The sequence below is a fragment of the Sinohyriopsis cumingii genome, chromosome 8 (genome assembly GCF_028554795.1).
Source record: "Sinohyriopsis cumingii isolate HCF-2022 chromosome 8, ASM2855479v2, whole genome shotgun sequence".
Classification (NCBI taxonomy): Eukaryota; Metazoa; Mollusca; class Bivalvia; order Unionida; family Unionidae; genus Sinohyriopsis; species Sinohyriopsis cumingii.
In genome coordinates this window covers 48,326,909-48,350,776 of record NC_142968.1, presented here as the reverse complement: position 1 = coordinate 48,350,776, position 23,868 = coordinate 48,326,909, and the positions used below count along the sequence as shown (strand labels likewise).

At 36.4% G+C, this 23,868-nt stretch overlaps 1 protein-coding gene across 1 annotated transcript in view; it reads left to right on the top strand.

The window, feature by feature from the left end:
* LOC149793447 (uncharacterized) overlaps nucleotides 1–17,290 on the top strand; it is a 40,164-nt gene extending 22,874 nt beyond the window's left edge. Inside the window, exons 3-8 of the mRNA XM_089966377.1 lie at nucleotides 4,214–4,349; nucleotides 7,708–7,815; nucleotides 8,189–8,317; nucleotides 11,408–11,746; nucleotides 12,820–12,972; nucleotides 14,391–17,290. Coding sequence (XP_089822503.1) covers nucleotides 4,214–4,349; nucleotides 7,708–7,815; nucleotides 8,189–8,317; nucleotides 11,408–11,746; nucleotides 12,820–12,972; nucleotides 14,391–15,728 — 2,203 coding nt within the window. The 3' untranslated portion in view covers nucleotides 15,729–17,290. The remainder of the gene's footprint in view (nucleotides 1–4,213; nucleotides 4,350–7,707; nucleotides 7,816–8,188; nucleotides 8,318–11,407; nucleotides 11,747–12,819; nucleotides 12,973–14,390) is intronic.
* The last annotated feature ends 6,578 nt before the right edge of the window (nucleotides 17,291–23,868 follow it).

The following is a 23,868-nucleotide window of genomic DNA, read 5'->3' as shown; positions in this document are numbered from 1 at the left end:
CTTAGTGTTCGGACTGGTCGACCAGGTGTCAGGATGATGCGACTGTGTGGGACATGACACCACATGGCTGCGGTATGATGCGTCAGTACTAGACATCACTATAAACTGTCACGCTGCAGACATCGTAGAGATATGACAGAAAAATAATTGTTAAGGCTACGTTCAAATTCCTAATTACACATACAGCCAAACACGCACACACACACACGCACACACGCTTTCTCCACGTATTTACAATGCAAAATATTGTGAGGTGTTTACACACGGGGAAAGGAAGAATAATAGTGAGATCGGGCTCAAAAAGTCTAAGACGAAGGTCACTTTAAATGAAAGAAGAAACATTGCTTTATGCACAATAATGTGAGTTCGCCATCGTCTACAGCTTCCAAACGTTGTGGATAGCTTGAAAAAGAGAAATAAATAGAGTCCTGTTGATTATGCAGTTAAAAGGTCAAAGAAATGCAAATATGGTTTGAGCAGAAGAACACTAATTATAATTGACTTAAAGCAATTTATCTTTGTGGATGTATTGCACATGAAAGACTCTCAATTTTAAGGTCAAAAGGTCAAAGGTCCAAGTCCCCGAAACTGGCACAATGGTTATCGCACATTAAGGGAAGCTCTAAATCAGACTTGCCCGAACTCTGTGACTGACTTCCATTTACAGTCAGTAAGAATTCTGTCGATTTCGGAGGCAAAAGGGCAAAGATCAAGGTCACATGTACATCGGGGACTTATTTTTATAATCATAAAACATAATAATTGGAAATAGCTCTATTACTACTGCACTCTTAGTAACAAATACGGTTGATATGACCATCGTTTTATAGCTAACATGGGTTAAGAAAATTGTATTTACGAGCACATTGATTCATCAGTGCTAGACCTGTATCATTCAAAGCCAGCGGTAAACTGTCCGTATCAAAGACTATTATTGTATATTTTGAAACGTTGCCCTCAACAGGTTAATTCTACTAGTATATGAGTTATAAGAATGAACTGCATGCTGCAAGCTTTACTTGTTTTGAATCATCTGTCTTGGTTAGTAATGGTAATTACTGATGCAAGAACAGTGTTGGTACTGCTGGCTGCCACTCCAAAGTGGCTTGAAAGTATGTCACTTTCACCCAGCAGAATATCTTTTTCAGGACAGACAATGAAGGGCTTGGTTTAGTTGATTTAATACCACTTTCCAGAACAGGATAGACTATACATGGCGGTCTGTATGTTTGACGTAAAACATCATTAATATTTTGTTTAATGAAGCAACGAATTACAGTCCAAGTTACTAAACAGGTAGTGTTTCTTCTTACTTAGAATAAACGTCTATGCGACATGGATCATTTTCCTCTTGTTTGTCGTGCTCATCAAAGCCGATGCTAGTCCGAGTTTCCTCTGACCCATGTCACCTCATTTTTGTCAGCAAATGATGTCGGCGAATTCCAACTTTTTGATAGGGAATGGACTCTGACATTAATGTCCAAATATCAAAAATGGGGTGGCAAAGGTCAGATGAAACTCGGAGTAATCCGATACTATAAATCAAAATGGCGGTTGATGTTTTCTGATATTCTGCTCAATAGTTTAGAAGACTCTAGTCTTTTTTGTCTGATGTATATATCTGAGCTAGATTGAACTTTCGAGACACCAGTCTGTCATACTATATATATATATATATATATATATATATATATATATATATATATATATATATATATATATATATATAGTAACGCTTTCGTCTGTGATTGTAGCCCACGTGAACACACGTGGAAGCTTTGCATGTCATGTAATTTGATCTGCAATGATGTATTTGGAACTTCAACAACATAGATTTATATTATTATTTAGATTGAAAGCGTCGTATGGATTTGTAAGAGAGGCACAAAAGATGATGTATGCATTTGCAAAGGTGTATTCAGAGATCATGATAAATTGACCTGATTAGGGATCGAGTTGGAGCGAGCACGACAAAAACATTGCGAAGAATATAATACAACGACACACAACTATTTATGTGATATTGTACAAGAAGCTTTTAAGTAGATGATGTCGACCGAGCCAACCAGGCGATTTCCTGTCAGAGGCTTTAGTAGCGTCCGGACGCTACCTTTAATGTATTGTACGGGCGGTCTCTGTTCCTTTTTCCCTACAAGTATTGTCTCAAAATGGATTTTGTGTACATCTCTATAAAAGCGCACCAGTTCCCTTTAACGCGAAGGTTCTCGCGTCGTCAAAGACATCTTCATCGTCTACCAGTTCTTTTCAACAATCCATGAAGCTCCCGTCAATGGCAACCATGGGCCGGTGCGGATTATCTTGTCGGGTACCATGATGTGTGACGCACAAGTGTCAAAACAACCCAGTGAGAATATTTTTGCAGGGCTGGTGCAACAAAAGAAATTTCGTGTATGTAACAAGACAATACGCACATGTGCCTAAAGTGATTCGGGATAACGTAAACATGTTGATAATATTTTGAGTGGTTGACTCGCAAGACCTGGTCCGATTGTGAAGACAGCCAAATGCATCAAAAATATAAAGGAAACCACGAGAGATACCGAGATGACTATTGAATGCTTTCCAGAGGAAAACAAAAAAGTTCCAAGTAGGCCTAGATACACCCAGAATCGACATCAAAGGCATTAGAGACAGTGCTCGCGTTATTGCAAGATATATTATAAAACGTTCACATTTCAGGCCTCTTAGCCTCCCACATGTCGGATTCATACAGCTTTATTACAGCTAGTTATAAAAGCAAACTGTATAGACACGGAAATGGCTGCTAGATTTCTGAAAAGTATAAATGTCAACGCGAAAGCCATTTAGATATCATAGGTTAGGGGTGAATCTGCAAATGTTGTCTCTTATTATAGCTTTGTCTATGAGGGGTACGCATTAGAATCGTTTTAAAACACCGTGCTCATTCCAACACAACATGTTGATGGTCTGGACCAATCGTAATGTCAAGCAGGGGTCGTGTGCCAGTAGACTCATTTTTGTAAGACGCAAGCAATGTAGTTTGGTAGTGATCCGCATTGAGAAATGTGACGACGGGGATGAATTCCTATTCCAACTGACCTGTCAAAGAACAAGTGCTTGTAAAATTATTTCTTTTTTAAGTCCTGGTTTTGTTAAACTTCTGTCAAGCCATTAATACCGAAATTCAATTAAAACTCGTGATTGTTTTTTTAAAAAACGGCTAGGAAAAATGTTTAGTACCTCGTACGCTGGAAAAGTCTACAAGTATACCTGATACGTATATTTCACAACGTGAGGACTCTGTGTTTTTGTTAATACAATACATTGATGGATTCAGCATCTGACCCAACCTCCACCCCCCTTCTCTTCACCGCTAAAATAGTACACTTTATACAGCAAAATGCAATGAGTTGCCATTTAAAGCATTACAATCCTTCTTACAAAGAACCTTTACAGAAACTGGGACGCACTATATTCAGATCCAGATTAACATATAGATTATAAAGGTCATATTTCTCAGGTCCTCATAATTTGTAGTCCCTCCTCTACACCCTCCATTCCGTATTAAAGTAACATCTGAGCGACCTCCCATCCTCTTATCCTTATGCCCCTTGTAACCTTTCTAACGACCGACTATAAGAGAGAAAGTAAAAAAACTCGGGATCTTTCATGCACATGGTTTCTTACGTGAGGTATATGATAGAAGTCGAAAGAAGAAGAATAATACTTCATTTAGAATAATTAAAGAAAAAAATATAAACTTGAGGTCTCAGTGCCGCCTGCATGAACAACTAAGTTTAAATATTTTACTTTTTTCTCCAGACGAGATATTATGTTCAATAATAACCGCTTTAAAGCGAAATAATTAAATTTCCACATATCTTATATAGTTTACTTTGTGCTGCCAAGTTTCAGATCATTACCTACATGTAGAAAGATTACTAGTTTTATATGAGGGAGACAAACCGCTTACGTAAACTCTAAACGATTGCATAGGTTATATCCCTTTTCAATGAAATTTACAATTTTACTGTACATTATTATAATGCAAAACTATTCAAAGATTTCGCTGCCACACTTGGATATTCGAGAATATACAATTTAATGTTTTGCTTATGTCGGGCGATTTTTTTAAAATTCAGAACTTAAAGTTGAGGAAAGACTGCTTGAACAATATTACGAGTATTTTGTTTCTTTGTTATGTTCTAAATCGCTTCCATTTTATTTTCAGACTGGTAAAAATGTCAAGTCCGAATATGAATGTATTAGTTTGTGTCGGCGGACTGGTATCAAGTTCCGGTTCTTTTCTATACGGTCTGGACTTTGTATTTGCTGGGGAAATGGAGATTAACTCAATCATATGTCAGGTAACTCGGCTCTAAAGTGTATATTGCATGACTCGTTTGAGTATCAATCGTCACAATTCGCTGTTTCGTTTAAAAATGATTTAGTGAATATTTATTCGAAGGTGACCGTTCTAATAGTCAGAGAAGTTCGTAGGATGCACTCATTAGCATTTAACTGGCACTGTCTCATTTTCAAAAAGATTTTATTTTTGTCGTGTGACTGACCCTACCCCACCATCTTCACTAAACGAAAATTCCGATATGTTAACCATATATACACGTTATATACGGTTAACATTTTGGAACCTTGGCTAGCGAATATGCCTCCCCCAAAGGAATTGTTTTTTAAACTTTAATTTAAACCTTTGGATTAAATGCACTAGAGCAAAATGCATCGGAACACATTCTTTTCGCTTACATTATTATCCTAAAAGGGAGAATAGTACCAATCGCTATACAAATTATATGGAAGGAAAAAAAGCAAAAAATAGCCACGACAGCATTTGTCAACTTATAGAGACTTTCACATGATGAAATTAAAACTTTGCTTGCCTTCTCTGCTAACAACAACAATGAGAATTTAACAGCACGTGTACATTCTTCACATACGTTTTGTCTAGTGCACTTCCAATGTAAATTGAGACATAGTGATCACTTTTCCGATCGTCGATCGGTATGCCTTGCAGGATTATTGTATAATCATTCGACCAATCGGCAATAAAATACGTTGAGGTTTCTTAACAGGGTCAATGTGTGATTTAGCGTAAACAGGACGAAATGCCACACATTAAGATGCCTCAATGAAAGAAAGATGTATTTTGGAAGAAAAATGAAAATTGTACTACGCTCTGCACTGGTTATCGTTAGACCCGTAGTCCGCTTTTCTGGGCTTCTTACCCCATCGCCTGTATACATGTCCGTTGTTTGGAAGATTTCTGATAATTCAAGCGCAGATCACTCTTAACACCATGGAAATGAATCGACTTGATATTCTACGTCAATGTGGTCATGTATGCGCATTTAATAAAATTAAAATTAATATTATTTGTTCTCAAATTTAATACTAAATTAATAACCAAAGTCTGTTCAGACATGATTGCTGCATTATCTGCACCTTAAATGTAATTTTAAAAAAAATACAGATAAAACTTGTCAATCGCTATGGAATGTTGCAATGGTATCTAGATACTAAACTGGGTCGAAAAGGGGACGTCGGGACTATCATATCAAATAACAGGGAAGTACGAATTTGTTTTCAAACCTGATCTCTCTCATTGTGACGTCACGGTGCCTGACATTGAATCGGGTTTGTAAATGGACGTATGAGGATCTATATAAAGTTAATAATTTCCATTGAATTTTAGGCGTAATTATATTCTTAGAAACGAAACTCGTTACTGAAGTTGTCGGTTCTGAAAGCCTACATGACCTGAACGACCTTTGTTCTGTCGAAAAACTGCATTAGCAGTAAACTTTGAAGCAACGATTGATATCGTAATTAAGATCAGTAATGACCCCTATGTCATGAGATATAACAGTCGCTTCCAAAATTGTGTAACTCTGATGTCCATGGCATTTTCTCTCATATGCAAACAATAAGAACGCGGATCTCAATAGTGGCCATTTTTGACCCTCACTCCAGTCAGTGGTTTTGATCAAGTCATAATGACTTCAATGATTACACAGATCAACTCATGACATGTCACAATTAAAAGCAGTAGAAACAGTAGCAAGTCTATTGAAATCAAATTGTTTTCTGTAAAATGTTGCAAAAATAACATTTAAAATTAAACGTGTCGGTACCCAGATGTTCCTTGGCCAAAATCGTATCGATTTAGAAAACATCACTACAATTACATCTGACTGCTTTTTTGTTGACTTTAAATTATTTGCAACAGAATGAGGAAGTTATTTCACATTACCTTGACGTCTGACAAGGTTTCGTATATTTTAAACTACAATCACTAATTGAATACAAATATTTCGGAATAAAGAAAAGTTGAAATTGTAATTTACCCTCTTGTTTGTTGACAAAGTTGATACGAATACTTGGTGATGTGATGTGATGTGATTTGGATTTTTAACGTAGCTTTAACAATTTTTCAGTCATATCGCTACGATGTCTGCAGTGTGGCAGTTTATAGTGATTTCTAGCACTGGGGAATCATGCCGCAGACATGTAGCATGATGTCCCACCCAGACACATTATCCTGACACCAGGTCGATCAGTCCTAACACTAACCTCTTAATGCTGAGCGCCAAGCGAGGTAGCTGTTAGTACCATTATTGTAAGTCTTTGGTATGATTCGGCCGTGGATCGAACCCACGACCTCCCGCATCCGAGGCGGACTCTCTAACCTCCAGGCCACCGGAGCGGTGAATACTTGGTAGTATGACTCATATGCATACTTGATATTATGACTCGTATGAATAATTGGTATTATGACTCGTATGATTACTTGGTATCATGACTCGTGTGAATACTTAGTATTATGACTCGTGTGAATACTTGGTATCATGACTCGTATGAATTACTTGGTATCATGTGAATACTTGGTATTACGATTCGTATGAATACTTGGTATCATGACTCGTATGAATTACTTGGTATCATGTGAATACTTGGTATTATGGCTCGTATGAATACTTGGTATCACGTCTCGTATGAATTTCTTGGTAGTATGACTCCTGTGAATTTCTTGGTAGTATGATTCATGTGAATACTTGGTATTATGACTATATGAATACTTGATACTATGACAATATGAAAACTTGGTATAATGAATTATATGAATTACTTGGTATTATGATTCATGTGAATGCTTCGCATTATGACGATATGAATACTTTGTATTATGACGATATGAATACCTGGTATTGTGACTCGTATGAATACGTGGTAGTATGAATCGTATGAATACTTGGTATTATGACTCGTATGAATACCTGGCATTATGCCTCGTATGAATACGTGGTATTATGACTTATGTGAATACTTGGTATTATGACTCGTATAAATACTTGGTATTATGACTCGTATGAATACGTGGTAGTATGACTCGTATGAATACTTGGTATCACGACTCGTGTGAATACTTGGTATCACGACTCGTGTGAATACTTGGTATTATGACTCGTATGAATACTTGGCATTATGACTCGTGTGAATACTTTGTATTATGACTCGTGTGAATACTTGGTATTATGACTCGTATGAATGCTTGGTATTATGACTCATATTTTATATAGTTTACGTTCAACTGAAATATTTTCATAAATGGTTTCATTATAAGACTTCAAACGACCAGATCGAAGTTGACATATGCAGGTAAAGACAAATACACAAAAATGTATTTAGTTTCTTTCTATTACCCTGTAGGCAAAGAACTGGCTTCTAGTGAGCTCTTTTACTGTCATTTTTGGCCCCATCTTTGCCAAGACCTGGAGAGTTCATCGGATATTTAAACATGCAACCAAAGGGAGCATGGTATGTCTCTTTCATTGTCCATCAATAACTTCTCTTAAAGTGCCAATGACATCAAACTATTTCCAAAATGGATTTAATCTAAGTACTCAGAAAACCGACAATGTAAACAGATTTCCAATGTCTTATAGCATAATGCAATATTGCCATGAAAATGATATCAAACGATCCGACGTACATAAAATATACATGCATCATTTCGAAGAAACCATGCAAGTATCATTTCAAAAATGTTTTATTGTTCTATCGATTTTCTCTGTAAATCATCATGAAATTCGTAAAAAATGAATTTTAATTGAAGATCGTTTTGGCTTAAGGCATTGTTTCAGTGGTAAATATAAACTTAATTGTACTATAACCTTTTTGTTTTCTTAAGATTATCACCGACCAGAGGTTGTTGATGCTTCTGGGATTAGCACTTATAGTAGACGCGATCATACTGACCGCTTGGCAAGTCTTCGATCCCCTGCTCTACCGGTCGCTCGAGGTGAATCTAGCCATTCAGGTAAATTATATAAGACCATACGTTTCGTCGTATGGAAAACGAGCTGCTTGTTACCGATTTTATTAAATGCAAAATGCTTACACAATTAAATGTTATCATTGTTTTTAAATTATGAATAGAGTACGGGACAGTTTCTCAGTTTCGTTTCCCTAACTGACGATTTGTCTGATACGTATGACATTTGTACGCTCTTCATCTGTGGAGTCTGTAATGGTCCTTACCGTGAAGTTGCTAGCACTTTTCCGGTTAGGTGACGTGTTGTCAGTTGTTTGAAAGCGACTACATGATTAGTAAGCTCTGAGATAATTTTCAAACAATTTAATTTTGTTCTCATAGTATCATGATAAAATTGTGAATTTACATACCAAGTCATCAATATTTATCTTGCCATAGCAAAAGACGGCACATTCACAAAGTATTTTTATTACTCCGATAGCTTTGCAAATTGTTGTCGCGCTCAATTCCATAATCTTAATTTTTTGTCATTATTTACCATGTTGTTTAACATCTTTGTTCTGTTATATTGTTTATAACAATTTCAACACATTGATGCAGGTAGTAGATCCAACGTATTGGCGATAGACCGGATTTGACTTAGCGAGGTCACAACTGTAATCATCATGCCAGATCTCGTAACAATACCATATTCACGTCAATGCGACAGAGAAACGATAACTAGAAAAGAAGCACATTTAACATAATAATGTTTAGAGGGAACACACACCATTCGTGTTCGACTCCTCAGTTAAGGCCAACGAAAAATGGCACGAACAATCAGTTTCCAACAGAATAGAGATATCTAAGATATCCAAGATTCGTTTACAGGTTGTTCAGTGCTGGGCTTTTATTATGTTCCAACTACGGCGCATGAACATTGGTGAATGGTTGTGAATTTCTTGCCTGCACTTCAACATTAGACAGTCAAATTATCATGACGTAGTACAACCTTGCATAAAAGATTTGCAACTTGTTTCAGAACACATTTTTATTTTTATTTTTTACATTTGATGCTTAGTCCTGTCTTGCAAGTAGCAAGTGGTACACACGGCTGATAAACGTGGATGTATGTGACGTCGCGCTTTTCAATGATATCAAATATTTCACTCAGAAAAAGATCGGGTTAAATTCACGATTTGGACTGGGACGTATCAAAAGAGGTGTTTTCTGTTCGCCGGAAACCTCGCTACCTTTAGTGTTTCTGAGTTTCGAGCTGCTAAGGGGATTTATAAGTGGGTAGGAGCACCGATGGATGTATGATCAAAGTAACTCGCTCTTAAGTTACGACTTTATAAAACAGTCTTTTGGACTTCATTTCATTTTAAATGAGCATACTTCCAAGTTTACTAGTTACGACATTTGTGAAATGTAGCTAGAGATTTTCACTCTGCTGGAAGGCCATATTATCTTAAAGAAAATATTTGAAAGCTTCGAATTTTAAAGTACAAAAATACGTGTCAAGCACTATATCGAATTTACTGTGTGTTGTTCGTGTCTGTATTATTGTTCTAACGTTAGGAAGTTTCGTCCATAATGTCGAACTGTCTCGTTTGGTTCGCAAGTAAGACAATATTTGCATGTGACATACGTCCTGCAGGTAGCAAAATAAGCTACCAACAATTATAAACCATACTGAAAATGATTGAAAACAACCTTGTAGCCCACATTTATCAACATAGCGTGTCTCGATTATGGAACATTACTTCAGACAGACATTGAGGCATTAACTTTTTATTATATATGGAGTATAATGACATTTAACTGTTTGATTCATATTTGACTCGTTTATCTTTACTAACCATAATGATCTAAATACTAAAACCAACGACATGATATATGCATTAGAACTAACGACATGATCTACATACTGGATTACACTATACTACTATTCGTTACAAGAAACCGATTGCTTATCTGACATGCAAGTCAGTAAACATTCCGACATGCTGAAGTGTTCCAAAAGTATCGCCATCGAACAACGCTATTGATTTGGTGTGGTGTAGTGCTGCACAGCACAGCCGCTCCGGTAGGTTATTTAGTGCCGGGGCAAATGGAGCCAACTGCCTCGTTCAAAGACACGTACAAATAGCCGACCTCGGATGATGTGATGGTAGGATTCGACCCCACACCCTTCGATTGCGAATCAGAATGCTAACAACAGCGCCCGCGCAGCTCCTGACCTAAACTGAGCTAGGTTTTCTTTATGTGATCTTGAAGTGTACGTGTGCCAAATTGACACAGGTGTATCTGCCTATGTTCTGAAAATAAGCACACACCCATGCACACACAATAACTCAGTGCCAGATACAATTTAAAGCACGAAATCTACAGTAATCTTTGTTGTCTTACCACGAGACCATGGTAATCTGTGTAGAATGCTTGGGTATGGTGTGCCCAAGAGCTTTTGAACAAGTTATTTAAACGTATAGGTGAACTATTGTAAGAACTGCAATACCCACATGCACACACGGACCTACTCGTGCACAAGCAAAGGATCTACTATATTCCCTCAGCCAAATTTGTTCTGGTGAGTAAATGTATGTAAATTACTGCAAGCACACTTAGAGACCGATTGTTCAGTGATACATGCTATGTCGTATTCATTGAAGTAGATTTATCAACGTTTATCCGAGATGCATGTTTTGGATGAAAAATTTGTTTGAAATCTATAATAGATTGAAAGTAATAAATCTCTGAAAGCATTCAATGGTATGCCTACGTATAATTAAGCGATTGCAATTGATTACAAGTTGAAAAATATATAGCCTACATTCATTCTTCGTGAATGGACACGTTGCATTTTGTATGCATGGTCTTGGACAATGTCGTTACAAGAGGTAAGTAATAATCGCAAAATTATTTTCCTTCGCGATTGTATAATGGCACACCATCACAAGTTACGAGGAGGAACGCTTAATTTCCGAGGGCCAATTTGTTTCGACACCTGCCACCCAGCTTAGTCAAACCGTTGAATTTCCATTCTGATCTTTATTTTGCAAGAAACTTTTGAATCTGCTTAACCATGAGTTATCCCCGTTGCTTAAGTTTTTTTCTTCTTTCTCTAAGCCGAATTTTGTATTCGCTCTATTACAGACCAAACCTAATGGAAATGAAACGACCAGTACCAGTTTTATCATCTATGAATGCTCATCAACTTATGGTGCTATATGGCTATGCGTCGTACTGGTGTGGAAATGGCTCCTATTGACGGTTGGCCTATACCTGGCGTGGCAGACGAGGGAAATAGCCATACCTCAAATGAACGACTCCACAACTACGACTGCTAACATTTTTCTGACAGTGTCTCTCTTCTGTGTCACGGGGATGGTTATATCTTACCTCCAGGAATTGCCGGATGCTAGAGTCATTGTGAGCATCGTTTGTGTTTCGGCTTACACAGTGATGATACAGATGTTACATTTTTGCCCAAAGGTAGGGTTTAGTACATTGCTTTTTATGTCCACTCTTTTCTATGAAAATATAAACACTTATAGGAGGGACGATATATTTGCATCCTACTGTTCGCATTTGATATCATGTTTAATTGAGAGTAGCAACATATGCATTTGACAACGTTGAAATTGACAGATTTTGGAAGAATTTAAGGTCCACCTGATAAGTTCGGCCGCGTGGTCTAAAGCTCTTTTATTTACCGGTCTCTGACATCTCAACTATGCATAGTTCTGAGTCTTTTGCTCGGCGAATGTAGGCATGTAAAGAAAGCTGTCAGTGGCTTCCCTGGGGTCGTCGGTCTTAACTGGGGTTTTACCTGGTTCTTCCTCCACCACCTATACTGTCCGCCTTATTTAACCTATCTTGCGCTGAGAAATGACGATAAACCCTAAAAAAACCCAACAAAAAACAAACAAGCAAGCAAACAATATACATGATTGACAACTAGTTTTACGTGAATATGTTACAAACAAACGACCAGGAATGTATATATTTAGGGAGCTTTAGAGGAAGAAACTTCACATGATTCGATTATCCATGTCCTTGATCTCAACTACTTCATTCCCTTACAAATATACCTTAACCCATTTTCTAATTACCCATTATCATATAACCATTTGTTTTACTAAACTGCATTTCCTCCTTATAACAAAAAAGCGGGGAACATCAATTAAATTCCTGGAGGTTTCGTATTTCATATAACCGCATTTCTAAGGCTACGTTCGTGTCAAAGTTGGGTGTGCGGGAAGCTATTTTCCTGAATGAACAGTCACCTTTACTAATAGAAGGTTCTTGTTACTTTTTCATGAAACAAAGATTTTGATACCGTCCAGCCGTCGATTCCATAGCTGAATAAGACGTTTCTTCAGGTGTTCCAAGTTTGCTATTGAGTTCACAAAACGTCCTTGGTTTTGGTATGGACGCGTGAAAGGGGCAAGTTTGTTTCTAGCTGGCGTAGTGAATATATTTTGAATAGTACCATGAGATGTTAGATTGTGAAATTCATATGCTCCAGACTGAATAATAAAGTTGATGATACTCTTCTCATATAGGTGTACTTCTGGTGGAAGAAACCTGATAATGTTCAGATGCGGGTGTCCATTTCGTCACTGGCAAACAGGGTGGAATTCGTCTCCCACGAGAAAGGAAAAAACATCCTTAGTATTATCAGGGAGAACAATTCGCTAAAGGAATCGCTTTCCGAGGTAAGGACTTATATTTCTGCTAAATGTCCCTCAGACGGCGATTTCTTGTCACAGGGCTTTGTTGTGGGATACGAGAACAGGTGTTTAGTTAGTGTTCGCAATTTTTCGTACCGATTTGGAGGCGTACAAACATTCAGTGGCACTAGCAGAGTAGGCACATCGACAAGGCTGGGCCGTTTGCATCGACACGATTCGTATAGAGCTGTCTTGAAATGCCGATTACGTCGAGTGGCGTGTGGCCTGGGCTCGTTTTATTTTGATCCAAATACTATTGGTTTCTCAAGGTGTGTTGAGATAAGTAAATCCACGTTTTCTCAACTCTGGCATATTCATTCAAACGTTTTTGGTAACTCGTTTCATCACTGGCGTGTAGTTGTTTTTGGCGATTTCAACCTAAACGTCTTTTTGATCAACTGTCTACAAAATGCAGGAAGCATCTTGCCCAACCGTTTCAGAGCTTCAAATGATTATTCAGCATTTAAATGTGTATCAAGCATCTTCATCAGCTGCATCCCTCACAGCAACCACTTAACGCTCACTGGCTGATATGACTGATACACATCCGTAAACTTTATCTAAATTGGCCTTGATATCAGTCAGACAGTATCATAAGGACGCTCGGGATTTACAATATGGTCTTCAGGACGAAGCAGAGTCGTTGTGTTTCTATGATATTTTTGATTATCATCATTGACCTATGCTAATGCCACAGGCGCATACCTTACAGGTGTCCGACGTACTGCATGCGTAGCTGCAGATCATATTATATACATTATTTCCTCTATCGATTGGCATTAAATTTATTAACAGGCTGGATGGAACAACAAAGTTGTAACAAAATGTTCAGAACTTTTCAATTCACCTCGTACAACTAATATTGTCTAGCAAGCCAAGAAGCAGCATAATATAAACGCACTAATAAGGTAAAGCAATGCTGGAAATTGGATATTGCAGTTTTAAACGGCTTTCTTAAGCCATTGAGTAAGAGAGATAGAGGAAACTTAGACTTAGTGTGTGGTGTTTTTGTGCAATTATTTACAGATAGATATTTAGTGAATACAACATTGACAAAATAATGATAAACAACGTAGAGTTATTCAGAATCACACATTAATAGTATAGCGTATCCTCTTATGTCTAAGCCCCAGAAATCACTCTGTCTAATAAGTGTTTCTTAAGACAGGCAAGGAGTAACTTTTATATTCGAGTTATTTGGGGAAACATTTATATATTTATGAAAGATATGTCAGATTAACATTATCATAATCACGATATTTCAAAACCGTAAAGACAGATTCGTTTTCTGTTTTGTTTTTAAAATTGCAAATAAATGTTTGTGCAACATATTTAGCTAACTGATAATCATTGGCTTGAGTCTGATGTCATTGTTGCCGCATACCAGCTTTATTTCGTTTTAGAAAGAAGAGGTAATCAGCGAGCTACAGCATCACCTAAATGACGCAAAAGAAAAACTCGTCCAGTTATACGCTGAGGTAGAATTGAAGCCGGATAGCGGATTTGAATTTGACATTTCCTCCATCAGTACATTCGAGGACAACTCTACCGTTCCTTTGACTCAAATGAACGGATTCATTTCTCATCCTTCTGTTGCCAATAGACAATTCTCCACCAGTGAAGATAATGATCACTTGCGAGGTGAAAGGACTATAGAAGATATTACTAACAACAGACCAGATTTACGCGCTAGAATTGAACGGTACAGGGTGTCGGGCACAGAAAGACATTATCTGGGTCGAAATTCAGCTACGAAGCGCAGTGTTAGTGTCAGAAGTGCAACAAGTTTGACAAGTCTAGCTGAAATTTCACATCTTCGAGAATCCATTGCTGAAGATTTGGATCAAGCTCAAGTCCTTAGTCGCCATTTAAGTCAAAAGTATGCATCTTTACCAAGTATTCATAACTTGACGGAAGAATGGGTGCTAGATTCAGACACCTCGAACGACGAACTGACCTCATCCATTGCAAAATCATACAATATGGATGAAAACCAAGAAACGCTTGCTTACATTAAATCATTTGTTCAGAAAGGTCACAATTTACGACAAGTTCAGCGCTCTCAAAATCGAAGAACGTTTGCAGGACAAACTGAAGTACCAAACGAACCAGAGATGGGTGAGACTTCCGAAGTTAGTCAGTCTGATTCGGAAATTGAAACAACTCGTTTACCAACAATGGGAATTAAGGCACGCAACTTTCGAGATTGGTCTAGAAGGGCTAAACACTCAGACATTAGATCTAGGCAGCGAAACAGAGTTTCTCGTCATAATTCATCTCGCTCAAGCTCGGAGAGTAGCCAGTATAGTCGTCCTGTAGTGCGTCAACTTTCGGACTCATTCGCGCAAGGAAGATTTAGAGGTTTCAGGCGCACATCGGGTCAACTGAATCGTACTCCGCGCAACGGTGAATTCGACCGATTGTTTCCCGATTTGTGTTCGACATCTGAGGAGTCGTCTGCCTCTTCCCTTTGTAATTTAAGTGATAGCCAGTCATCCCAACACTTGGCAGATTTAGATCTGATATTCATTTCGACGGTCGAGGATAAATATGAAAGTTTTTCCAGCATTGATCATGCACATGGCAAGTTCTATTATTCAGATACCTCCAGCAGTTGTTCAGAAATGCAAACTAACAGCAGGGAGAGACTGATCAGTAATCGGATGATGATGCATTCTGAGCATGCGCTAACGAACTTGTATGCCAATTCAGGAGCTTACACCGTTGACTCGTTTGTGTAAGATTATCTTTAAATAGATTTCGATAGATGTTGAATAATCATATTAGGTGTTAATTTTGTAGTAAGGTACATTGGTTGGCTTACTTTGACTTATTTAGCCCTGTTCTTTCTCTAATTACTCTGATGGAGTTTGGAAATGTTATTGCTGTTATATGTTACCAATTCTTCAGCTACTTTTCTGTTTGACTCGTATCTTGTTACTGATGCTTTATCGTCTCTTGTTTCTGTCACTGGATCGTTTATTGGTTATGTTTCTGTACACAATGATCTTTGCAATATTGCCAGAATTTTCTGTAGTACATGTTTTGTTCCTATTTGCATTATTTATATTAATGTATATCGGAATCAAAATGGGGACATATTGTCACAAGCACCTGGGGAAGGAAAAGTCATCTTCGATGAATTGGACTGAAATTGTTTTGCTCTTATCGTTTTGTCTACATTATATTCGCTTTAGTAAATGTAACGTTGGATCGAATGTATCACATGCATATATGCTGAATTTCAACCCCTGTTTTTGCGCACTGAAAACAAAGACCAGCCTAAAATGTTTGTCGGAAGCCCATGGTAAAAATCAGTTACTCTGTCCGTTTACTCGTTTTTGCTTACGATAATCTTCATCATTTCTTGTTAATATGCCTAAATCCGATTGACCAGTCATTACAATGCCGTGCAATATTTTCTCAGAATGTTGACCCTTACATCATCTTTCACGCTGACTTGATTGAGCCGATGTTGATAGTTTCTCTTACAACAGTCACTTAACGATCGACAAGATGTCATGTTAGGTGATATATTTGTTTACTTCATTGGTTATTTTATGAAGTATCTTTCTTTAGTGCATATTTATTGGAAACGAAGCAATCTTACAGGTGACACCACGGGTGAAAAGAGAGTGCTGCGGATTGTATGTCGTAGCATGCGACGATGTCGATATGCATATAAAAGTCATTGTCAGGAAAAGCCCTCATTGTACTGGCAAATACTGCTTTTCGAGGCATATATTGAATCCTAAACTGCAGTTGGCAGGTAAATAAAATGAACCGTGCCCATGTTAATAAACGTCCCTTCTATTTACTCTTTAAGAATTACAAGTAATGTATATGCACACTTAATACAGTTTTGAGCAACACACGATTAGATCCCTCTTAGGATCACTGTATCAGAAAACTCCGAAGGTCACGCAATCCTGCGTGGTGATTTTATTCATTAATTAAAGAAACGTACTAGAATCAACTTTTTCCCAATATCTACCCATATTAAATTTAAAATCGAAATCAGATTTCGATCTGTACATTTATTTTATTTAAGCATATGAATCCATAGTTTATCAATATGCACACAAGAATGCTTCTGTTTGGCACCATAAATTAGGTTATGATTTACTGTAGTTATCATTCACAAGATGAAACTAGTACGTTTGCAATGACAAATCAAATCGTCGCTCTGTAATGAGAGCACTAGAACAGTCACTGATGCCCGCTATTTCTAAGCTTACAAAATCAGTAGTGTAAATAGCAAAGTATGATCAAAGGCGGGAGTGGGGAGAACTTCTCATAAACTTCCTTGTGGAATTCATGCAACAAAATGTAAATATTGGTCTGTATTTGTCTGTTTGATTGTGTGTCTGTCTGAAAAACTGTTTCTTCCTTGGAGGAATAAAGACCATGAAAGGCACATCTAAATCGTAAATCTGGTTTTCTCAAAAGATTTCGAAACATTGATCAGTACAGTATATATATATATATATATATATATATATATATATATATATATATATATATATATATATAAAACCTTATGCTTTCAGAACATATTTAGCAACCAGCGTCAAAGTTTCACTAAAATACTATGGCGATGTGTCACATTTATTGGTATGATAAAACATTTAGTGGCCAAAACAATGTTAGGTTGCAAATATGTACGTTTTAGTAACTGTCTGGAAAATAACCATACAAATGTCAAACTTTTATGTTTGAAACCATTGAATACGTTTGAAAGGTACTTATATGAAGCATTCAGGTCTATACATACAACATATATAGCGGCGTAGTTTTTCTTGAAAACTGTTCCTCATCGGTGTGTACATATTAATGAAAAGACTTATCGCTAATCCCCTTTTCTCGTATCAATATAACAGGAAAAGAAAAGCAGCATTATCAAAGCTTTAAAGACGTAAAAATGCGAGAGATCATAGCTTTTTGAAGAAAAAAACATTAAGACAATTTGCCTGGAATATCAAAACAGCTCTTAAAGACAGTTGTCGTTTAGGCCTGTTGCTAACATCTAAAGAAAATTTGCCACGACAATTAAAATACCTGTTATGGACAGGACTGGTTTCGGCTAGTTGATAACATCGAACGACAAAATTACCAGCATAAAGTATTAGTTGAGTGATTTTAGTTTTAGTACTGACACAAATAACATCTGAGACATATTTACAACATGATTGGAGTCGAATTTGTTAGACGATGTTCAGACCATTTTGGGAACAAATAAAAAGCGACAATAAAAAAATTGTACAAATTAAATGAATGATCAAGTTCATATGCTTCATTTAAAAAATGTAAATTAAAACGGGAAAACTAGCTTATGAGGAGGGAAAGATAATGTGTACTCGAAAGCATCCACATTAATATAAAATACTGTGCACATGAAAAATGTGACGAAGCGATTAAAATGCACACATATCCTAGCAGGGTACTATGTCATTACGGACAAAACTAAAAGGATAATATTAAAATGTAGTCACTTCCAGATACATCTGTAAAATGCTGAAAGCCACGTCTAACGCAAGAGACTGCAATCTTGTTTAGGAGATTTTGAACAAAATAAATGCATTGCAAACCAGTTAAATTTTGATGCAATCAGATGTATATTTCAACTTCTTTATAATCTCGTTCAAAATAGACGTATCGATTACACTATAAGTTAAGCATTGTCCTTCATCTTGTAACTTTCCGTCACAAAGAATAATCGCAAAGTAACCAATGTAAATTGATACTGGAAAACTGTTTACGCCATATCAATAAATTAAACTCCTGCAAGCATTTCCAAGGAAGCTGATACGATTTTGAAGGTTTTGACGGTACAAGGTTCACATAACGTTCCTTTCAACATTTAGTATTATTAACAGGTACAGTAAGTAAAGAACTAATACAAATGATATTTGAGATACTATCATATGTATAATGATACAAAATGAAGGAATAAACGATAAATGGACATTAAAAATTCCAGATACTAAAATAATATAAAACGTCAATATATTTGAACGGTATTACAGTGGATGAAATGAACATACGAAGTAGAAATAATGAATTGCATATCAGTGTGGAACAGCAGAAATTACACATATTACTCTTGCCCTGCAAAACCAATTTCACGCTAAGGGTGTGCCACGAACAGGCAATGTAACTGACCTATGCACTGCACACATTTCTAGCGAGATATAAATTTACTAAACAATTATTTTACCCACAAGCAATTAAACATTTTCAATAGCCTTCCTTAAACCTTTGTTAGTGAAAATTATGTGAATAGATGGAGGACCGCTTGAAATCGTTTTTTTTTTTCCCTCTGGATTCAGCTAACTTGAAGGGTGGGGGTGAAAACTCTGATATACTTTTTATCGTTTTAAACCTATCATAATGTACTAGAGTTAATTGAATCGGACTACAAGATTCGGGATTACCCTTTTATCCGAAAGCAAAATATGTTTACATGGAAAAGATGACCTTGAGCTACATAAAAATTGTACAACAATTTCAACCTTTTACAATATCGTGAATGGAAATGCGCCAAAGTACAAGGACAAATGAAATCAAAGCTTAATGTACAATGACATATGAAGTTAAAACTTTATATACAAGAACAAATGATATAAAAGCTTTATGTACAAGGACAAATGATGTCAAACCTTATGTTCAATGACGCATGAAGTCAAATGATTCTGTACAATGACAAATGAAGCCCGGGCGTTGTGTACAAGGACCAATTAAGTCAAAGACCTATGTGCAATGACATACAGAGTCGAAACGTTATATACATTGCCAAATGAAGTCAAAGCTTTATGTACAGAAAAAGGTTCATAATAATGAGTCATCCAACCAGGACCATTAACAGTACGCGAGCTTATACATAAAAAGTAAGCCACATGTACAGATAATAAAGTAACAGCTAGCGTATTACACTACCCTTAATTTCAAGTAATGCAGGTGAAATTTAGGACAATGCTACCAAATACGAGACTATATTTTTTAAGAATATTCAATGTATTCATTGAATGGAATCATCGTTGGCTTCTGGTCGAGCGACTTCTTTATTTATTCCTGCTCGAGGCCCTACTAAACAATTAAAACAATTTGCAATTGATTCACAGTTGATTTTGCCATCTCTACAACAGTGGCTAATGCAGAAAATATCACACTTTTCTTTAAACATTTATTTTATCCCTTCTCTTATTGATAATTCTCACTTTTTCAGGAATCATTTCAAGATGTCTAGTTAACTGTGCCTGTTTAGTTCAACACTTTCAAACGGATTTTGCAGTTGAACTTTTGATTTGATTTCTTTCTTTCGTCGTCTTTTTCTTACATTGCAACATAAACAATTCATATATACTACATTCGAACTAATCTGGCATTTTAGACAGCATTTACAATCCTTTAATCTTTGTACTGAGTCGTCTAACCACTGCTGGTCATAGCTCTCTACCTCTAGCTTGTTTGTCAATTATACCTTCAGATTCTCTTACCTGTTGGTCCGATGAGTCATTTATTTGTTTGTTTCCATCGCTATTTGTGTTATTGTTGGCTTAGTTTGTACAACAGTAAGGTTTGAAGAATAATTGGTCGTGTTTCAGGTTTTGGATCTTCCGAATGTTCCACTTTCGCCTTCTTTTGTTTAGCCTAATGTGGCCGAACAAATACTTCTCAATCTTGACTACTGTAGTACATGCAGATGAGGATAACTAAAATGCGGCAAAATGTTTCATGCGTGTTCTCTGGTTAGTTTTGTTGTTGATGCACTTCTGCCTCTGATAATCGTCCTTGTGGTAATCCTGCAATACGATTCGGCTAATGTGGGTATGTGAGAAAGCTTGCCGGTAGCTTCTCGAGGGTCGGTGGTTCTTCCGGGGTTTTCGGGCGTTCTTCATCCACCATCAATACTGGCCGCCATGCATAGTCTATCGTGTGCTGAAAAATGGCGTTAAACCCTACAACAACAACAACAACTATCCTGCAATACAACTTACAATGATAAACAAACCACATAATTCTATTAAAACTGAATCAGTTAAAACGATTGCAATTTCAAAATATTCAACTTATTTCATGTTTTTGTACGTCTTTCTTTAAAATCATATTTGCTACAAAATTGTCCAGTTTTCATTGGGGATCATGTATATGGTGTTAGCATGTGATATTTTCGTTTTGTAGCATTTGATCGGATGAATCGAATGATGAACAAGGAATGAAATGAATTATGCCTTCGTCATCGTCCCAAACATCATCAAATTTTGCAAAGTTTGACCATCTGTGAAAAATGTCAGTTGATGGAACATTGAGTATTTTCTATCTTGTCTAATGTAATATTTTTATTGCTGTGGCTGTCGCTGTTGTGTTAAAAACATTTAAGTGAGATGCTGGCTACAAACACTGTTGTACGGAAACCGCGATTATTTTGAAGTTAAATACCTACAACATTTTCATGAGGCAAGAAGTTTTGTGTTTAGCACATTTGCTTATACAGAGCCGTGGTAGCTCAGGTGGTAAAGCGTCACAATCGATACCCACCCAGCCAAACCCGAGTCACCTGCCTTGGTATGTCCCTGGGAGAAACGTATTTAAGTATATCCTGTACATGGTATTGCCAATGATATGTTAAATGTGTCATTCAAATCGAAACACACCAGCATCCCCCCCCCCGCCCCGAAAGATAAACTAAACAAAACAAAAAAGGAAACAAATATTCGCTTACCGCAGAGAAGATTGAGCAAATATTCGTAAATTATAAACTGAGAAAGCCCAAATCAGGGTGATGAAATTGTTGTTACGTGCTTAGGCTCGAATAAACAGTAACACAAGAAAGAGTGAAAACAACAAGCTTTGAAAAATACAATTTATTTCCCTGGAAAAATTCTGTTAAAATGATTAAAAACATATGAACTTACGGGCTTTAAGAATCAAATCCAAAAATGATCCAAGAATAATGCAAGAATACAATTTCAGAAGCCCTAAAAATAAAATGTTCTAACGATTTCAAGTTCGAGTCCCGACGAAGGATCCAAGATGGAAGACGATGGCGTATGGTGTAACCTGTAGTGTTGAAGTCTACATTTCCTTGTAGAAATAAGAAATATTACTCCGGTTTTGGAAATCTGAATACATTTCTATAAAAGCTGTCTTTGCTCAATAATCTTTTATGAGCACACATATTTAAACAACAACAACAACAACAAAAAAGAATCATTTTGAATCCAAGTAATTTGAAATAACTCCAATCGACACAACATCTTTCAGGGTAAAAAAAAGCCCAACTGAGATTATTTCTCCAAAACAAGGGCTATATCGTATTCTAAAACGCAGTTCATAAAGTCTCCAAAATGTGATATCGCTAAAGAGTGGGCCACGTGCTCATGTTTTTATCACGTACGCTTAACACTAACTGACAAAAATCAATCAATTTACTCTAAGAGAAAACTCTTAACTCACGTATCCCCATCATGACTTCGACAACAGCTAATCATTTTAAAATAAAAAACTGAATAGATGTACGGTAATGTACATGGTTGCTACTAATTTTTAATCAAGGTCAGGATCTAGGTCAGCACCTGGTGTTTACTAAGATGAACAGTCAATGTCAAAGTATTTTCTAAAAGAAGTATTCAGTTTTTAACAAACAGAACTACATTATTTTAACATATAGTGAAATTAAAAGAAAAACTTAAAAAATATTTTAAAACTTAAAAACAGTTAAATCAGATATAATTAAATCAAATATACATATACGCGCAATACAATATTACTTAGGCTGTATAACATTTAGATGTGCGGTAAATGGTTTTGAATACCATTAGACCTTCACATATTTAAAGATTATTATCCACTGTATCACTGATCTCCCCCCCCCCAAAAAAAAAAGAAAAAAAAAAAAAAAAAATTTCAGATTTGACATACACTAATAAAATTTCCCAAAAGTTTTTGAAGACGGTGGGACAATTTATGCGCTGGAATCCGTTGTTAAATATTTAATACGGTTACTTTGTAAATAATTGCACATGGCAAAATGACATATCCATCAATGAAATTGCTTACTTATGACGGCATTATTAGTGAGAATTGTATAAAGCACAGCCAACGCATCTTTAATGAATCACATAATAAATGCGCCTAAAATATGTTTGCAGGGTATTTTGATCGTCTCTTGCAAAACGCTGTTAACAAAGTAATCCTAAAATGTTGCACAAATCAGCAACATGTAAAATATGGACAATAGAAGGTCTGCCAGAAATGGATTATTTTTTGCAGGATCTCGAATTCAGGCAACAATTGTCATTAGCGACTAAGCATATTTTTGATGAACATCAAAAACGCATAAATTATTAACGTAAATTGTAATAAGGTGAATGAAGATAAACATTAAATTTAGCTTGAGTTGCGAAGTTTGCAAATTGACTCATAATGGAAATGTTTTGGCTCAGAAAAAAAGAAAATGTTTTTGCCCACTAGTGTATATTTGTTTTATGTATGATGCATGCGAAAATATTCAATTAAAAAATTGGCTCAAATTAGTTCTGTTTTAGACATGATCGTTCTTATGATATAATAATGCGTAGAGTGACTTATTGCGGATACACAACATGGCAATTAAATCGGATAGACGTTGAATGCAAAACTTTTGATTCTCTTATAATTATTTGGCAAACTTGTTCTGTGTAACAAGACTTAGAAGGTGTTTACTCAAAGTTGATATGGTCATCGTGGTAGATCCCTGATATACGTTTGACACCTTTGTAAAGTTACTGGTTATCATCGGAAACTTCGTTTGTGATGGGTGACCGTCATAATCGATGGTGTTAAATGTAAGCAAGCTAACTAATCTAACTAGCCGTTACATGTAAATACTTTAATGTATCA